The sequence below is a fragment of the Dromiciops gliroides genome, chromosome 3 (genome assembly GCF_019393635.1).
Source record: "Dromiciops gliroides isolate mDroGli1 chromosome 3, mDroGli1.pri, whole genome shotgun sequence".
NCBI lineage: Eukaryota > Metazoa > Chordata > Mammalia > Microbiotheria > Microbiotheriidae > Dromiciops > Dromiciops gliroides.
In genome coordinates this window covers 551,513,939-551,534,471 of record NC_057863.1, presented here as the reverse complement: position 1 = coordinate 551,534,471, position 20,533 = coordinate 551,513,939, and the positions used below count along the sequence as shown (strand labels likewise).

The window sequence follows — 20,533 nt, the reverse complement described above, 5'->3', positions numbered from 1 at the left end:
ACTATAACTATTACTTTTACCACTACTTATAACTACTACTGTTATGACAACTATTACTATTTACTACAGCTACAACTATTTCTACTACTACTGTTATTACTACTACAATAAACTAATATACTACTACTTACTATTATTACTACTACAACTAGTACTTTTGCTACTACTACTACTACTACTACTACTGGTACTAAATAGTAAGCCCCTTGAGGACAGGGACTGTCTTTTGCCTCTTTTTTGTGTTACCAGCATTTAGCACACTGCCTGGCATGCAATAAATGTTAATTTAATAAATGTTTATTAAATTCAATATACTAATAAGAATCACTACAATGATAATAGCTAGCCTTTACATAGTACTTTAAGGTTTTCTAATTACTTTATGTCTGTTGTATCAAATGATCCTTAAAATAGCCCTGGGAAGTAGTTGCTATTATTACCGCCCCCACCCCCATTTTATAGATTAGAAAACTGAGACTAAAAGATCTTATGTGCCTCTCCTGGGATCATACAGCTAATAAATTCCCAAGGTAGGATCTGAACCCAGATCTCCCTGACTCCAAGTGTAGCTCTCTATCCACTGTGTCCCTATCTGTAAGAGCTTCCATAATCTCCTCTCTTACACTTCTTCTTCTTCTCTTTTAATACTTCTTCCCTTTTGTTCTCCAGGCTTTACAAGAAGAGATCAGCATCTCCGGCTGTAGCATGAAGTTGAACTACCTGAGCAGCCGGACACCTGGCTACAAGTCTGTCCTGAAGATCAGTCTCACCCACCCCACCATCCCCTTCAATCTCATGAAGGTCCATCTCATGGTCGCTGTGGAAGGGCGCCTCTTCAGGAAGTGGTTCGCTGCCGCCCCGGACCTCTCCTACTATTTCATCTGGGACAAGACCGACGTCTACAACCAGAAGGTCTTTGGCCTCTCAGAAGCCTTTGGTAAGCTGCCTGGTGTTCTTAAATTCATGCCTGAAGGATATGGCATGTCTCCTGCCCCTCCTCCTTGGTTTGCTTCTCCTTCACCACTCCAGTACTCACCTCACTTGGGCAAGTCACCTCTCTTTGAGCCTCAGTTTCTTCATCAGTCAAATAGGGATAAATAATAAACGCACAGATTGTATGTAAAAGAAATTATTTGGACTAAAATGATCTCTAAGGTCTCTTCCAACTCTAACGCCCTATGCCCCTATGATTTTATGAGTCTCTTGTTCATGCATTATGAGCTTATATTATTTTCACATTTTTCTGTTAAAAACCAGTTTTACTACATAGCAACAGACATTCAATCAACAAACATTCATTAAGCACTTACTATGTGACTGGCATCCTTCTAAGTACTAAGGATACGAAGAAAGGTAAAAGACAATCCTGCTTTCCATTCATTTTTTTTTCAGGGCAATGAGGGTTAAGTGACTTGCCCATGGTCACATGGCTAGTAAGTGTCAAGTGTCTGAGTCTGGATTCGAACTCAGGTCCTCCTGAGTCCAGGGCTGGTGCTATATCCACTGCACCACCTAGCTGCCCCTGACAATCCTGCTTTCAAGGAGCTCACAGTCTGATGTCTGGCAATTTGACTTCAGGCAGTAAAGTGTAATGATAAGAGTCAGATCAAGTCATTAAGCATTTATTAAACACTTAGTATGTACCAAGAACTCTTCTTAGAATTGGAAATATAAATACAAAGAGAAAATAAGACAGTTTAAGGATCTTACTTTTTTGCTTGTTTGTTTTTGCTGGGCAATGTGGGTTAAGTGACTTGCCCAGGGTCACACAGCTAGTAAGTGTCAAGTGTCTGAGACCAGATTTGAATTCAGGTACTCCTGAATCCAGGGCCGGTGCTTTAACCACTGTGCCACCTAGCTGCCCCCAAGGATCTTACATTTTAATGGGTGAGAAATAAAACATACAAGAGAGGTGAAGGGTGGGGGAGTGAAGATACCTATTATGGAGGCTGGTAGAAAAAGTCCAGGAGATTCAAGAGTACAGCCTGGAAAAGAATAAAGATGTAGCTGACTTGGGCATCCTCCTTAAAATGGAGGTTCTGGGAGGGACCAGCCAATTGGAGGGAGAAGATACAAATGGTAAGAAGTATGGAGTGAAGTTCACTCCCAAGGTGGAGTGGAGTTCAGAAGCTCTGGTTTCCCTTCCTAGGCCTATCAGCATGACCTCTTTAAGTATCAGCTATCTCATTTGGAAAATGAGGGATTATAAATACTAGTACCACAAATCCACTGTGGATCAGTCAGTCAGTCAGCAGACATTTATTAAGCACTTACTGTATTCCAGACACTATACTGAGTGCTGAAGATAAAAAGAAAATATGGTCCCTGCCCTCAAGGAACATATATTCCAGTGGGAGAGACAATGTGCAGATAACTTCATCATACAGTTTATATACAGTATAATTGGGAGGTAACCTCAGAGGGAATCAAGGATTAAATGTTAGAGTATATGTGAGAATCACTGGTAACCATAAAGCTCTGTTTCAACATACCAACTGCTATCACCACCACTACTCCTACAATAACCATTATTGAATCTTGGACCTCAAAGGAGACTTCAGGGCTCCTAGATAAACCCTATAACTAATCTAACTTAGAGCTGAATAACATTCTTTGGAGAGCCATGACTTCATCAGTTTGGATTATCCCACAGACAGTACCAATTGCAAACCCCTTCATGCCTTAATATGAACTTTTTGAAATTTCTATAGCTGAAAAATTCATGACCTGATGTAAGGAATTAATTGTGATTTGGGGTTTCTATGACCCCATCTTTGACTAAAAATGGGTCATAGAAACCCCAAATCACAATTAATTCCTCACATTTTACACTGATTGCCAGCCTTCTGGTGATGAAACTCTTTGAATGTTGCTGGCTTGGCCTTCGGAGGCCAAATATGTGGTCTGTCATCAAACCCATCCTTGAATTCTTTCCAGCTAGCCTGGATCTGGCAGAGCTCATGTTCCTCTCGGATAGACTTTGAGAGCTTTGGTCCACCTCTTCTGTACAATGAAACCCTGAAGGAGGCTGACTTAACTCTAAATTAAGAGAAATTGCATGGAGAGAAAGAGAGAAGAGGAAGAGAGAAAGAGGGAAGGAAAGGGAGGGACACATTATTTTGCTTAGTCATGTTTAAGGACATTGGTCAGCTAGAAAAAGCATCCAGAGGAGAGCAACCACGATGGCTAAGGACCTTGAGACCATGCCATATAAGGATTTCTTTTTGCTCAGGGCAATGAGGGATAAGTGACTTGCCCAGGGTCACACAGCTAGTAAGTGTCAAGTGTCTGAGGCCAAATTTGAACTCAGGTCCTCCTGAATCCAGGGCCAGTGCTTTATCCACTGTGCCATCCTGCCATATAAGGATTTGCTGAAAGAATTGCAGATGGAGGAGACACAGAGAATTTATTAAGTGCTTCTGTCCGGCACTGTGCTAAATACTAAGGATACAAATAAAATCAAATGAGGCAATGCCTGCCCTCAAGAAGCTTATATTCTAATGGAGAAATATAACACATAAAGGGGCATTGGAAAAGGGGAAGAAGGAGGGTATTTATGAAAACACCAGGTGAAGAGAGTGCAGGATGTGACAGTGGTATAGAGGCCAGCAAGAGAACAGCAAAAAAATCTCACCAGGCAGTGAGGTGGTACAGTGGACTTGGAGTCAGGAAGACCTGAGTTTGAAACTTGTCTCAGATATTCCTTAGCTGTGTGACCAACCCCCTGGCAACTCACTTCATTACTCTGGGCCTCAGTTTCTTCATCTGTAAAATGGAGATAATAATCACACCTACGTCACAAGGTTGTTATAAGGATCCAATGAGTTCACATTTGTAAAGTGCTTTACAAACTTTAAAGAGCTAGACAAATGTTAGCTGTCATTTCACTGCTACAACCACCACCACCACCACCAGCACTACATTTCAGCCGACCCGTGAGCTCCTCAATGTAGAGACTTGTTCCGTTGCTCCAGATGATAACCTGTCTCTGCCTTCTTGTCCTGTGAGATTTTTATCCCTATCTTTCTGTGGATAGGATCGTAGATTTAGAGTTGTAAGAGACTTTAGAAGTCTTCCTGTTCAGGGGCAGCTAGATGGCACAGTGGATAGAGCACGGGCCCTGGAGTCAGGAGTACCTGAGTTCAAATCTGGCCTCAGACACTTAACACTTACTAGCTGTGTGACCCTGGGCAAGTCACTTAACCCCAATTGCCTCACTAAAAAAAAAAAAAAAGAAGTCTTCCTGTTCAACACCACCCCATTTTACAGATAAGGAAACTGAGGCTCACATCGATAATAAGTGTCAGGCAGGATGAGAACCAAGCCTCTCTGACAGCGTTTCCAGAAGACTATGTACTGTCCAGTGTGCTGCTGGGTTTCTTCTTTTTCTTATGCATTAGGCCAGCACTGGCTTACCCCCCTTTCTCTGTTGTTCTGAAAAACTGGAGCAGAGAATGGTATTCGGTAATATTCTATATTATCTACTACCCTACCTAGGTCGCTAGATGGTACAGCAGATAGAGCTCTTGGCCTGGAATCAGGAAGACCTGAATTCAAACCCAGCCTCAGGCACTTATTAGCTGTATGACCCTGGGCAAGGCACATAATCTTTATTTGCCTCAGTTTCCTCAGCTGTAAAATGGGATAACAATAGCACCTACTCTCAGGGTTATCAAATGAGATAATATTTGTAGAGTGCTTGGCACAGTGCCTGGCATATAAATACTCTCATCATCACCACTAATTTATTGTTATTGTTGTTATTATTTCATTATTATCATCATCATTTCAACTCTATGTTACGACCACCCCATAAGGCGAGTGGTACAAATATATTGTCTTCATCTTGCACTTGAGGAAACTGAAGCTTAGCCAGGTTACGTGACCTTCCCACACTTGTGTGACTATTCAGTGGCAGAAGTAGGTGTCCCATGGGAGTCTACATGGACTCTAGGGTCACAACCCTTTCTTTCATATTATGTAAGCATCTTGTTAAAATAATACATTAATAGCCTTGGTATTTAAATGGAAGTGACTTCTACCCATAATGAACTAGACCTCAGAGGTCATCGAGCCCAGCCCCCTCATTTTACAAATAAGGAAACTGAGGACCAGGGAGGTTGTGTGTGAGTTGGTCAGTGGCAAACAGCCAGTAAGTGTCAAAGGTTGGATTGAAGACAGGTATCCTGACTGCAGAGCTCTTTCCATAATAAACCTCCTCGCACTGAGGGTGCCAAACATACACTTTTAAAAGCAAGGATGCTTTTTCATTATTCATCTGTATTCTCTTTCTATTTTTTCATCCTTCCTCCAGTTTCTGTCGGGTATGAATACGAATCCTGCCCGGACTTGATCTTATGGGAGAAGAGGACCGCAGTACTTCAGGGCTATGAAATTGATGCTTCCAAACTGGGAGGATGGACCTTGGACAAGCACCATGCCCTCAACATCCAGAGTGGTGAGTGACTCAGCAGAAGGCCATGTGAAGGCTGCTGGGGCCAGCCCTTGGTCACTGGGCTCTGTAAATAATTCAGTCTCCACCTGAGGAAGGAGGCTGCTGTTGGCAAATAATTTATTGTAACCCTACATTTCCACAGCGAGCTCCATGTGTGCAGATTTAAATGAAGAAAAACAATCTATTGGGCATAATAAGGATTGGTGTGCCAGGGTTTTTTTTGGGTGGTGACAGTGGTGGTTGTGGTTGTTTAATAACAAGAGACAGATATAGGCTAGGGATGTAGTCTATATGCACGTAGCTCATTTCTCTTTACTCTCAGCTAGGCTACCAGTTGGCATTGTGACCAGGGGCAAGTAAATCACTCAGTCTTCTTGGGCCCCAGCTTGCCCCTACTACACTTATTTGGGGCCATAACAATCAAATGAGATTATATTTGTAAAAGCACTTAACACAGTCCCTGACACACAGTAGGTGCTATATAAATGCTTTTGACCTCCCTCCCCTCCCTCTCTAACATTCTCTCGTCTAATATTGTATGATCTTTGTCCCTTTCTGCTTCTGATATAAGCTTTTCTATGAAAAGCTCATTGTCGACCAAGCAGCAATCTTGTATTTGGGGAGAAAGGGGAGATTTTTGTATAACCCTTCTCATTCATTCATGAAATAAAAGCCTGTTACAGAACTTACCTTGGACATGGCCCTAGGCTCAGCACTTAGGATCATATGTTCATATTTGGCATAGTATTTTTTTAAAACACAGCAAGTGCCCGTGTAAAATAAAATCAGAGGAGGAGATCAGAGTCACCTGAAGTTGGTTGTTCATGACAGTAGAATGGAAGCAAGCTCACTGAAGGCAGTGATTTTTTGTTTTGTTTTGTCATTGTGTCCCTAGCTCTGCAAACTGTACACAAACAGAAGGCACTTGATCGATTATTGTTGGGTTGGCTTTGATAACGAATGCCAATGACTTTGCCACATTCTAGAAAGATTGTAAAAGTCTCTCAAAGATCATTAGGTATGTATGTATTTAGGTTCAAACAGTCACATTATGTAAGAAGAACGAGGCACAAATTCACTCATTAAAAAAATTCCCAGTAATTAGAAATGGATATTTTTTGTCCATTCGTGTTAAAGAAAAGGTGAGATTTTTGATCACTTTAATAACAATCTCATTGTTTCAGATCGAGCTTTGTAGAGTCTTTAAATTTTAAGGGACATGATGGTTCATTTAATCCAACTTTCCCCCCCAGGCAAGAATTCTAGCTTCCACGTCACTGACAGGTGGCCTTCCAGGCATCTAATTTAGACCCTTGTCTACAAGCTGGGGAAAGGATACATATCCAACACAGATGGTTGTCAATCCAATTTTTTTAAGCTCTCTACAGATGGTGCTTTCATAACCTCCCTAGGAAACCTGCTGCTGTATCTCACCCTCCCTGGCATTATCTCTTGCTGAAATTTAAGTGAATTTCTTCTTCTGTTCTTTTTAAAAAATGGAAAAGTGCTGGTCACTATTCCCTCAGCGTTTCCGTGCCTTCTCATCCCCTGAGATTCTTGTTCTCCTATTTACTCAGATCTCCCATAGAGTGTAATATCTAGGATGCTAGAAGCATTCCTTTGGATCTTTGAACGCTGTATGAGTAGCACTAGTGGTCACAATAGACTTATTATGTTACCCTTCATTCCTTCATGATTGGCCCATCTCCTTTTCCAGTCCTCAGTGCCGTGGATGCTGTAATTGTGATTTCACAGCATATCTTGCCTATTGGTCATCTTCAGTCATGCACGCCTTATGTTTGTGTGCATCTTACTATGGCCTTTTGTCTCAACTATAAAGTTGATCCTTGATTCACAGCCACGTAGTGTCACCATGAAAATATCAGTATTGGAAGTATGGACATTTGCTGCTATAAGATGTTTTGCATTATTGAAACATCTAAACCTTTTTTTACCAAGTTCAAAACAGTAGACTTTTCACTTCCATTCTGAGCCTAGCTAATTGGTCTTCAGCTGTACATTAACTCAATGAACTTCCCACCAAACTGTCCATCATGATCTTGGTGAAAGGCATTCATCAGCTACTTGATTTTTCTTGAGTGGACTGCTCAAACAGACTCTTTTGGATAATTCTGGATCTCATTGAGGATTATACTTGATATAATCAGCACCATGATATTTCTCCATAGCCCTTTTAAAATATGAAGCCTTGAAAAAAATCAACTCTACAACACTAAACCCAGTATAGTATCAACATTTTCCTATTGCATCTAAGTATAATTTGGGGGTGTTTTTTTGGTGGGGATGGCAGTTGGGGTTAAGTGACTTGCCCAGAGTCACACATTCAGTAAGTATCTGAGGTCACATTTAAACTCAGGTCCTCCTGACTCCACAGCTAGTAGTCTATTCACTGTACCACCTAGCTGGCCCTGTAATTTTTTTTAAGTATATCATCTTGCTTTTTGGCCTATCCGGCTTGATCCTATACATGGCTGTCCATCAAGAAGCATTTACAAAGGGCCTACTATGTGCCAGGCACTATACTGAGTTCTGGGGATACAAAGAAAAGCAAAAAAATCAAAACAAAACTATGCCTGCCTTCAGGGAACTCACACTCTTTTTGGTTTTGTTTTGTTTTGTTTTTTAGTGAGGCAATTGGGGTTAAGTGACTTGCCCAGGGTCACACAGCTAGTAAGTGTTAAGTGTCTGAGGCCGGATTTGAACTCAGGTACTCCTGACTCCAGGGCTGGTACTCTATCCACTGCGCCACCTAGCTGCCCCATGGAGCTCACACTCTTAATATTCACTGTCTTGAATTCACTCCCTATGAGAATTCCGAAATTTAATCAGGAAGTCTCTCTCAAATCACAGAATAATTTTTTTGTAAAAGTTGTTTCGATGCCTTCTGTTTGTGCATAGGAATTCCTGATTATATGCCATCACCACCACCACCTAAGGAACCCTCTTTTATAACACAAAGAAAAACAATTCAACAAAACCAGAGAAAGAGCATTGTAGATAGAGGCAAGGATAAATGTGAGAGGAGGTTGGATGGGCTGAGGATTCTTGACCAGTAGTTAAGTAGCGTCACCCTGAACCAAACTGAACTGTATTGAATTAAGAAAACAAAAAGGAGTGATCAAAGGGAAATTACATCTGTTGACTAAATCCCTGTTTCCATTTGTTCATTTCTCAGAGAAATGTAAATTTTTGTCACCTTCTCAGATTAATTTGTTTGTTTGTTTTTTTAGTGAGGTAATTGGGGTTAAGTGACTTGCCCAGGGTCACACAGCTAGTAAGTGTTAAGTGTTAAGTGTCTGAGGCCGGATTTGAACTCAGGTACTCCTGACTCCAGGGCCGGTGCTCTATCCACTGCGCCACCTAGCTGCCCCTCAGATTAATTTTTAAGTTAATTTTTGAGGTTTTTATAAATTGGCAAATATAAGCATGATTAGCCATTATCTGTTTCTAAAATGTTATGTTTCATAGAAACCAAATAGCTTAATATAGTAGAAAACTCCCTGGATTTTTTTGTCACAAGAGGGGCTGGGTTCAGAGCCCAAATATATCATTCAGTATCTGTGTAACCTTGGGCCTAGTGTTCCTCCTCTCTGGGCCTTTGTAAAATGAGTCAGATGAGATCATCTATAATGTCCCTTCCAGCTCTAAATATTCACTCTACTAAATAAAGGAGTGTTTGTGACTTATCCTTAGGAAAGAAAATATACTTCTTCATCCCGAGTTCCTTTTTTTTTCTTTCCTCTCCTTTGTCCTAGGTATACTACATAAAGGAAATGGAGAAAACCAGTTTGTTTCCCAGCAGCCTCCTGTCATTGGGAGCATCATGGGGAATGGACGAAGGAGAAGCATTTCCTGTCCCAGCTGTAATGGCCTTGCCGATGGCAACAAGCTCCTGGCTCCGGTGGCCCTTGCATGTGGCTCGGACGGGAGCCTCTACGTTGGTGACTTCAACTACATTCGAAGGATCTTCCCCTCTGGCAATGTCACCAACATCCTGGAGTTAAGGTAGTCACTTACTGGCCATAACTCTCACTTATAATATTTTCCCTTTTCCCCAGTAGAATTAGCCGCTAGAACTCCAAGGTGGCACCAGAGCATGAGCAAGGCCATCTGGGATGAGGTTTCCTTGATCCAAACATTCCACTCCACAGGCGGGGGCTAATGAGGCTGAGGTCTTCTCCAGCTAAAAGTTCCCTCCCTAAAGCACTAATTCAACACTACCAGCCAGCCTTTGGAACACAGGAAGGTTCTTCACTGGTCAAGGCAAGGCAGAAGTCTTTTTCTAATCCTCTGATGTTGGATCAGAGGTTCAGTAAGAAAACCTGTTTTACAGAGGGTAGAAAGAAGAGAAGACTATGGAAGCTATGGAGATATTAAAATGTTGGTGCCAGTTGACTTCCGTCCCTAAAGAGCAGATTATAGATCTTCCTCCTCACATATTCATTCATGCCTTCCTTCCTTCATCCACTTGTCTTCAAAGAACATTCCCCATATATTCATTCATCCATTCATCCATTTTTATGCAAGGAGCATTTATTAAATACCTACTATGTGCTAGGTACTATGCCAGGTGCTGAGGAGACAGTGACAAAGGGGTTTAAGTACTTGGCCTAGTCACTTATCAAGAAAAGTTAAATACCTGAGCACCTCCTCAGTGTTCATAGTTTAATTCTCTAACATTCAATGTGATTCAGTAAACACTTGGGAAGTTACTGCTGTTTTTGTAGTATCGTGCTTGTTACGAGGGGAGATGTACATTTAAGATGAGATCCCTGTCTTCATGAAGCTTATAGTCTAGTTGGATAGGAGGAGCAGGTATGTGAATGCAGCAAATACCTGAACACAAAAACAGGCGCCTCACAACATTCAGTTCAGTAAACACGTGTAAAGTCTCTACCATGCCCAGAACCATTCTGGATACTAAGGAAGGGGATGTCATTTAGCTACTACAAGGTCCCTGCCCAGAGGAAGCTCATGGCGTAGTAGGGCCCTTGTGACTCCCACTGGATTTGGAGTCAAAAGCCCAGCATGGGAATTCCAGCTCTGCAACTTATCCCCAGTGTGACCCTGAATAAATATATGAATATATAATCATATGTACATAATTATACATAAATCTATTATATATACATATACATAAAATGAAGATAGTTCCTTAGAGTCAGGAAAACCTGGGTTCAAGTCTTACCTCAAGCACATGTAGGTTATATGACCACAGGCAAATTACCCCATTTCTGAGTGCCTGGGAATAGTTTATAAGGCTTTGTTACTAATGAGGTGCTAGGTGCCTCAGTGGAGGGATTTCTCCGTGTTGATTGAATCCCAGGTCTTGCTTCCTGCCCCCATATGAAGGGGCTGTACGAAATGTCCCTTTCTGACACTAAATCCTGTGACCTAAGGAGTTTCTTTTTCACTGGGCAACCAGATGGCACTGTGAGCCTAAAGTCAAGAAGACCTGAGTTCAAATCTAGCCTTCAATACAACTAGCCATGTGACCCTGGAAAAGTCACTTCATCTCTTTTCCTCAGTTTCTTCGAATGTAAAATGGGGATAATGATAGGCTCTACCTTGCAGAGTTGTTGTGAGGATCAAATGAAATGATATTTGTGAGGTCCTCAGCACAGTGGCTGGTATACAGTTGGTGCCATATAAATGCTTAATCCCTTTCCCTCCCCATGCCCTCTTTCACTGAGAAGACAGCATCTGTTATCACCAGGTTTTGAGGTTCTTGAGGTAAATAACATCCTGGGTGTCCCAAAAAGAAAGCCTTGTAGATGGTATAGATGTTACACTTAACACTTCTGGTATACCACCAGAATCCAGGGCACTTGAGGTGTTTTGGTTTCCTTCACCACCATCACCACCATGACCCCTATTCCAGGCCCAGGTGCCAGGGAGAGATAGCTCAAGAGCCCCAGAGTCTCCATTGTTAAATAAACTCATTACATATTCCCCCTAGATGTAGCTTTTCAGTAATTAAGCCTCTTTTCCCTCTTTAATCCTTCTTTCATGGTTTCTGTTAAGAATCCCATGACCATGAACTTTAATCTTGAAAATGTCTCTGAAGGATGGCATAAAAGGCATGGGGTAGAGGTGGGTAGGAAAGAACTTATGATGTAATAGAAGTAGCAGCAGATTTGAATGCCAGATCTGCAACCTATAGTATCAAAGATTTAGATTTTGACATGGAAGGCAGCAAGGTGGTATAGTGGATAGAGCGCTAGACCTGGAGTCAGGAAGCCCTGAGTGCAAATCTAGCCTCAGACACTGACTATGTTACCCTGGGCAAGTCTCTCCTGTCTGGCTCAGTTTCCTCACCTGTAAAATGTAGGAGATAATAGCACCTACCTCTCAGGGTTGTTGTGAGGATCCAAATGGGATGATATTTGTAAAGCTCTTTACACACTTTAAAGTGCTATAGAAAATGTACAGGCAAGGAAACAGGCCCAAAGAAGCAAAGAGACTTACCCCAGGGAACACAAGAGTAAGAGACAGATCTCAGGTTTGAACCCAGGTCCTCTGATTCCCGGTCCAGTATCCTTCTCATTGCAACGCGCTCCTTCCATTTGTTGCCTCTTCAACCAAGGGAAAGTCGCTTAATTAATTATTCAGTCAATCAATTAGCATTTATTAGGAACTGTTTCAGTTTTCAAATCCATACAATGGAGAGGTGAAACCAGGTGGTCTCTAACCCTACTCTCAGCACTAAATCCTATGATACTGTGGCTCCCAAGTGGTTCAGGTTCAGTTCCCATCTCCATCACTTAGTTGTTAGTTGTGTGACCTTGAAAATGACCGTTCCCTCCTCTGGGCTGCTTTTTCTTCTTTAGTAAAGTGAGCGAGACCCCCTCAATTCTCTAAACAGAGAGCAGTTTTAACATTTGGGAAGGGATGGTGATGTATTAAACATAAACCTCTCTCCATGTCCTCCTGAAAAGTATAGAGGGAGATAACTGAGAACTTTCAGAAAGCTTTCCCCACCAAAATTTCTTCCCCATGATCTCCACCAGCAGAACCTGGATGGCAGTTCTACTGTAATTGATGTCTTTGCTTACAACTGTTCCCTAGGACCAGAATATTTTCCCTTTACCTCTTTTCCTGCCGAATTCCTGCCCATCTTTTAAAGCCCCAAACAAATTCTGCCTCTTCTGAGAAACCTTCCCTGTTTCTACTGGTTGGTAATGACCTTTCCCCTCAGACTTCCCTTGTCCTTCTCCTTGCAGCAATATAACTCTCAATGTAATTTTGCAAGTTATAATTGTCCATTAGTGACTTTCCCCTCTATTAGACTGTAAGCTCTTTGAGGGAATCCGTCTCATCTAAACATTATTTCTCAGGGCAGCTAGATGGCACAGTGGATAGAGCACCGGCCCTGGAGTCAGGAGTACCTGAGTTCAAATCTGGCCTCAGACACTTAACACTTAACACTTACTAGCTGTGTGACCCTGGGCAAGTCACTTAACCCCAATTGCCTCACTAAAAATAAATAAATAAATGAATGAATGACTAAATAAATAAATAAATAAATAAAAATAAACATTATTTATCCCTCAGCCCTGGGCACAGAGCTATACACACCATCGCTACTTAATAAATATTTGTTGGATTGAATTGATTCGCATTTGAATGGTGCCCACACATTGCCCAGTCTACAGTTTGGGATATTTGTATTCAGAGAGAGGAAATAGAGTAATGTGAGATCCAGAAAAGGAAGCAAGGGGTGGTGGAGAAGAGTACGAGTAGTTAGAATCCTGCCTCTGCTTCATACTAGCTGGAGGACCCTAGGCAAGTCACCCAAGCCTCAATTTCTTCATCTCTGAAATGGGAAGGTCGGACTCCGTGACCTCCAAGGTCTCTTCTAGCTCTGAATCTAAGATCTTAGGAAGCTGTAAGTGCTTAGAAGACCCTGCCCGTAACAGTAAGAACAGCCTACATCCCGCAGCACTTTTAGCTGTGAAAGTACTTTCTAGCCCATTGGTCCTCCAAAGGATGGGTTGGTGCAATGAATGTCCTATTTGGAGCCAGACAACGTGAGTTCAGATCTTTTCCATTGCATGATTCCCATCGTTTGCTGCACCATACGTTCCAGCCACACTGGAGTCTGGCTGTGCCATGAACTCACAACAGCATGTCTCACCCCCTGCATTTCCACAGGACATCTCCCTTGCCTGGAAGGTACTCTCTCTTCATATCCTCCTCTTGAGAGCCTTCTTTTTTTTTTTTTTTTTTTTTTTTTGCTGGGCAATGAGGGTTAAGTGACTTGCCCAGGGTCACACAGCTAGTAAGTGTCAAGTGTCTGAGGCCGGATTTGAACTCAGGAACTCCTGAATTCAGGGCCGGTGCTTTATCCACTGCGCCACCTAGCTGCCCCGAGAGAGCCTTCTTTTGTCACATTCCGCCTCCTCTGCCTAGCTTCCCTTCCTCTCCCTAGCTAAAAGCGATCCCTCCCTCCTCAAAAAAGCCCAAGAACCCTTTGTCTGATATCTCTTCTGCCACCATCACCCCTTGTTCTTCAATCATGTCTGACTCTTTGTGACCCCATTTGGGGTCTTCTTGGCAAAGATACTGGACTGGTTTGCCATTTCCAGCTTATTTTACACACGAGGAAACTGAGGCAAACAGAGTTAAGTGACTTGCCCAGGGCCACACAGCTAGTAAGTGTCAGAGGCCAGATTTAACCTCAAGTTTTTCCGACTCCAGATCCTGCGCTCTATCCACTGTACCACCTGGTACTCCCTCCCCATCACTTCCTACCTTGACTCACAATTTTCTGTACCCCCTCCAAAAGAACACAGCCTCCTTCAGGGCAGAGAAAGTTTGGTTTTGTCTTTGCATGACCAATGCCTAGCACAGAGTAGCTGCTTAATAAATGTTTGTTAAATGGAATCAGACTGAACTGTAGGGGAAAAAAACCATTTGTATGATCTCCCTTTGTGACCTTGGACAAGGCACTTGATTTCTCAAGATATCAGTTTCCCAGTCTGGTAAAACAGCGATGATCCTCCCTGCCCTGCCCCCGTTCTCTAAGGGCTATTTTGGAGATTAAGTGAAATAATAAGCATATTATAGTCAGGACTAAATGCAACTGTTTTTATGAAAGCCTATGAAAAGGCTGTCTCTCTACAGGTGGGTGGTCTTGTCACTGCATGCAACTATAGGAAAGGAACCATGATTATGAGAAAATATCAGTTAATGAAATTATGGTACAATAATGGCGGTATCACTTGGATCTTGTTAGGCCAAATGATCATTGAAAACTATTTGCAAGGTTATATACGTGTATCTATAAATTAACTACTTCCAAAGAGTTAGCCACCAGGGGAAGGCTTTTTTCAGGGACATAGTAGAAGCATGGAGTGTGTCAGGGGAGGGAGCATCCCTGCTTCTGGAAGCACAGACCCTCAAAATATACACATATGGTAATGCAGACACATCAGTCACACAATGCACTTTCAGCAAACATTCACCAAGATCCTATTATGCGCAGAGAGCCATGCAATTCACCATAGGGAATATGAAGATAAATAGGACATGTATCCACCCTTGTAGGGTCTCACACATCCATCCCCTCTTCTCTATTCCCATCACACACCCCGAATTCAGACCTTCATTCCCACTCACTTGGATTAATCCAGAAACCTCCTAACAGGTCTTTCTGCCTCCTCTTAACTTTCCTAAAATTCCAAATTCAAATCACTGTCAGAAAAAAAATCACTCCTGCTCAAAAATATTCATTGGCTCCCCATTGTCTACCAATTAAATTTTAAACTCCTCTTCCTAGAATTCAAGGCCCTCTACAAACTAGCACCCCCCCACCCCAGCCTCTCCAGCTTCATCTCCTTTTATCCCTGTATTCAAGCCAAATTGAACAACTTTTTTATAGTCTGTTGGGGGCAGGAGAAGTGAGATTGATGGTGGTAGTAGAGATAAGACATCTATACAGATGGCTATAATGCAAAATAGAAATGCAAAATAATGATGTAAAGGAAGACAAAATAGAATGTGATGAATATATAGGAGACACACAAAGTGATGAAGGAAATTCAGAAAAGAGGAAATTACTTACATGTGGGCTGGGGGAGGGAAGGGAGAGAGGTGAGAATTAGGGGCGGCTTCCTGGAGGAGGTGGCACCTAAGCTGGGCCTTGAAGGATGGGAAGAACTTCAATAGGAGGAGGGGAGGAAGGAGGGTATTTTATGCATGTGTCTATATATCTACATAGAGATATACTGAAATATATGTGTCTATACATCTAAATCCCTGCATATGGACTTTTAGACACATATGTTAATTATTCCAGAGAAACAAATTTTTCAATCCCCATCTAACCCCTGTTAAAGGACCAGGATATGCCAAGCTTCCTGAGCTGTTGTTCCCCTCAGCAAACGACTCTGGAGTGGGTAAAATCCTCCGTCCTCTGCGATGCGTAGCAGCTTGTGAGGGAACCCACTGACAAGTCATATCCAGTCTGAAATATATCAGTGTCCCAGCTGCTAAATCTTTATTTATTATCGCACCGCACTGGTACCATTGCTGTCAAGTTTTCAGTCTGCTAATAATGCTTCTATCCCAGCTTCTAACACTTCATTCTTTCTTCTATTTCCTGCATTCCTGTCTTCTGTCAGAAATAAAGATTTCAGACATAGGTAAGCCAACCAGGGGAACACTTCCCGCCTCTCCCTGCCTTGCTGCATGTTGTTGTATGGTGAGCCACAGGTGCCATTTCCAAATGACTCAATAGCCAATGCATCCAGGGTGATTGAGCCTGGTGGAAGGTAATCAGTCACTGGGAGTGAGTGGAAGCCATGTATTAGGAGGTGGGATGGGCCCCAACTCCCCTCAGTCTGTCGCAGAGAGAAGTGGGTAATGTTTAATTGGCTGAGGACATAAATTGAGGGGACAAAGGTGTGGGGAGGGGATATTTTTTTAAACCCTGAATACTTTTACATAGAAATGTTAATGCCGTGGGTTTAGTTGTCCTCCAGATAAAGGGAAGGCCACACTAAAGTAAGGTCATCTCAATAATGGAGCCATTTTAATGACTTCCAGAGGAAGAAATTGAGACCTCAGCAGTCGTGGCCAGCATCCAAAGGCCAGCAGGCATTGGGACATTGGCACGTTTGTGGCCAGCCAGTGTGCCTGGGATTGGGAGGCCTGGGAGATAGCTGTTCTGTAGCCTGATTGTTTGCCAGGAAGGGCAGAGGAAAAAAGGGGATAGTTTGATAGGCCAAGCAGTGAGACTCCTAAAGGAGGTGGTTCCCAAGGTGGACCTTTGTTACAGGCAGAGAATGTCATCCAGCTGCATGGGGACTCTAGAGCAGATTTTGACCCAATCAACCACACTTGGAGGAATGTCAACCCACCACCATTACCTGTCATTGCCAGATCTCATCTGCCTTCTTCCAAGTATTTATTCATTTCAATTTCCCAGTCTTCCCATCCTCACACAAATATGAATGGCTTAAAACATAAAGTATCTGGGGCAGGTAGGTGGTGCAGTGGATAAAGCACCAGCCCTGGATTCAGGAGGACCTGAGTTCAAATCTGGCCTCAGATACTTAATACTTACTAGCTGTGTGACCCTGGGCAAGTCACTTAACCCCAATTGCCCCGCAAAAAAAAAACAAAACAAAACAAAACAAAACAAAAAACATAAAGTATCCATAGACTTTGGTTTCACATTTGTGTAAAGTTATCTGTGTGCATTAGGCAAAGATCAAGCAGTCAGGAGGCCTAGATTCTAATCCTGGCTCCATCACCGACTAGTTCTGAGCCTTTATACAAATCCCTTCTTCTTTATGGGCTTCAGTTTCCTAGTCTTGAAAGTGTGGAGCTTGGATGATGTCTCTTCTAGCTTTAATATTCTAAAGTCTAATATAGTTCAGTATTCCAAAGTCTAATATTCTATCTTCAGTATTGTATAGTCTGACATTCTCTGGTGTGAGGTCCCTCTCTGCTGACATCCTCTATTCGAAGGTCCATTCCAGCGCTGATGTATGCTAACATTCTGCATTGTAAGGTCCTTTCTCACTCTGATGTTTTAAGGCCTTTTCTAGCTCTAATATTTGGGGATTCATAGATGATATGAATTTAACACTGGGCTGGGGCCCTGGACCGCTAACTTGGTATTCTGATGGACTTTATCCTGAGGACACAAGAATAATTCCCATTGTCCTTCTAAGTGGCAGATTGAATTCACTTGGAAGTGGCTCTCCTTCCATCAGTCACTGGGAAGTTATTTACTCTCTTACTTCTATGTGAAAGGGACAAATGGAATCATCTTGTATTAAGGGAGAATCTAGCTCCTTCACCAATCTTATAGGGTAGCCCATGTCATGGATATGATCCTGCATTCTCAAAGGCTGGAGTTATTGGAGTTCAAGGTCTGAGAGGTCACCCCCAGTAGGAAAAATTTGGTGCATGGGCCTAGTGATAAGACTGTATGTCAGTCATCTGAGGACTAGACTAGTGGAAGGAGGCTCTTCCCCAGGTGGGCCAAAGATGATGAGTTGTTCTACCACAATGAATAGATCATTAAAATTGTAGAGGGCCTAATAGCTGCATTCAGAGATCTCTGAAGAATGGGCATATAAAGTGGAGGAGCCACTGGCCTGGGACCCAGGAGTGCTGGCACCTAGTTCTGGCTCTCATTCTGTGTGACTTGGGACAAGTCACTCAATTTATTTATGCGCCCAATCTCTATGAACCCTTCACTTTAAATATGAATCTGTGGGGGCAGCTAGGTGGCGCAGTGGATAGAGCACTGGCCCTGGATTCAGGAGGACCTGAGTTCAAATCCAGCCTCAGACACTTAACACTTACTAGCTGTGTGACCGTGGGCAAGTCACTTAACCCCATTTGCCTCACCAAAAAAAAAAAAAAAAAAAGAATCTGTGTGTGACACACACTTCAAGGTACAGGAATATATAGGGGCAACCCCAATCAGTGGCTGGAAATGAAGGAGGTGTGAGGATTCTAGTGGACCGTGAGTCTATGGTCCTCATGTGATATGGATACCTCCCACAACTGCACCCTCCCAAAAAAAAAAAAAAAAGAGAGAATATGATCTTAGGCTGAATTCAGAGAGAGGACAGTCCCACCCTTCTCTGTTCTGGTCAGACTGTACCCACAGTACTGTATTCAGTTGTGGGTGTCACATTTTTTTTTGTTTTTTGGTTTTTTTAGTGAGGCAATTGGGGTTAAGTGACTTGCCCAGGGTCACACAGCTAGTAAGTGTTAAGTGACTGAGGCCGGGTTTGAACTCAGGTACTCCTGACTCCAGGGCTGGTGCTCTATCCACTGCACCACCTAGCTGCCCCTGGGTGTCACATTTTTAGGAAACACATTGACACAGTGAGGCACACTAAAGGCATGGATGTTGGCTGTGTTGGTGAGGGGGGTTGAGACTGGATCATACAAGAACCAATTGAAGAAAGTAGAGATGTTTAGCCAGGAGAAGGGAAGACTCATTGGGAAGACAGAATTTTTGTTTGCAAATGTCACAAGAGAATAGACGAGAGACATTGAGCTTCTTCTGTTTGACCCCAGTGGGCAGAACTAGGAAGAGAAGGGGAGAAAACTGAAGAAATGAGACCTGGGATACATTTATGAAATATGCACAGGGGCAGCTAGGTGGTGCAGTGGATAAAGCACCAGCCCTGGATTCAGGAGGACCTGAGTTCAAATCTAGCCTCAGATACTTGACACTTACTAGCTGTGTGACCCTGGGCAAGTCATTTAACCCTGTTTGCCTCATCTGTCAAATGAGCTGGAGAAGTATCCACTCCAGTATCTTTCCCAAGAAAACCCTAAATGGGGTCATGAAGAGTCAAACATGACTGAACAAAAACAACTAAGGCTCAGAGTTGTTTTTTTAAAACCTTGCTTACAGTCAAGTAGCTAATATCCTGAGATCTGAACCCAGAATTCATAACTCCCAAGTCCAACTCTTTCCAGTATGTCACTAAGATCCCTTCCAAGCACTACCTTTCTACAGTTACATGATGATGCAGTACCAGTCAACAAGCATTTGTTAAGCACCTATTATATACCAAACACCATAGATTACAAATAAAGGTGCAAAAAAAATTGCCTGCCCTGAAGAAGGTTACAGTCTAATGGAGAAGACCACACATAAATAACAAAATATAGATAGGGTATACCAAACATTTTAATGCCCTTTTAAGCTTCAATTGCACAAAGACTTTGGGAATACCCTGTATACTGTATAAATGGAAGGTAATCCCAAAGGGAAGGGACCAGGAGTGGGATTGGGGAAGGCCTGCAGAAGAGGGGCAGGATCCAAAGGGAATGGTCCAGGGAATTATTCATGGTCTCTGAGAAAAAGGCCCTTAAGGAAGTTCAGTCTGGTCCCAGGATATAAATAATAGGTACTTCCTTTGGCACCATTCCAGAACAATCTGGGAATTTGCTGACCCGGCACCTATGAGCTAAGTGCAGCCTGCTCAGGTCACTACTAGGGTTAGAAAGAGGCATCTCTCTGATGACTGTGGCCCTTCTGTTCCTCTGAGCTCTGTTTGGGAGCAAGGAGGACAAAAGAAGCCAAGCATAAAGCCTTTGAGCTCTTCCATCCCAGAACCCAGGATAGCCTTGGCTTCCCTCTTCTGTTTGAATCTCATTCCACAGAATCTCTTAGTTGGGAAGGACCCAGACCTACCCAGGAATCCTCTCTACATATTCCAAACAAGTCGTCATCTGGCCTTTGTGGAAGATTTCTAGTGAAGGAGAGAGAATTCACTCCCTCCCGAGGCAGCCCGCTCCACTCCGGAAGGGCTCTGACTTGAGGAAGTTTTTTTTCCTTAAATAGAATGGGATTCCACCCACTGAGCCAGGTTCTGCTCTCTGGAGCCAGGGAGAAAAAAGCCTGAGCCTCTTCCTCAGGGCAGCCCTTTAGATATTTAAAGACATATTTCATGTCTCCCCCACTCACTATCTTCTCAGACATCCCCATTCCCTTCAGTTGAACCTTCCATGGCCAGATCTGCATCCTTGAACCCCTCCTGAGCCCTTCATTATTCTTGCAGCCCTGTCTAAACC

At 42.8% G+C, this 20,533-nt stretch overlaps 1 protein-coding gene across 1 annotated transcript in view; it reads left to right on the top strand.

Annotated features, from left to right (window-relative positions):
- The window catches only part of TENM4 (teneurin transmembrane protein 4), a 1,214,428-nt gene that overhangs the window by 1,120,351 nt on the left and 73,544 nt on the right, over positions 1-20,533 (top strand). The window contains 4 exon segments of the mRNA XM_043992715.1: positions 670-937; positions 5,315-5,458; positions 9,232-9,481; positions 16,102-16,122. Of these exon segments, the coding sequence (XP_043848650.1) occupies positions 670-937; positions 5,315-5,458; positions 9,232-9,481; positions 16,102-16,122 (683 nt within the window).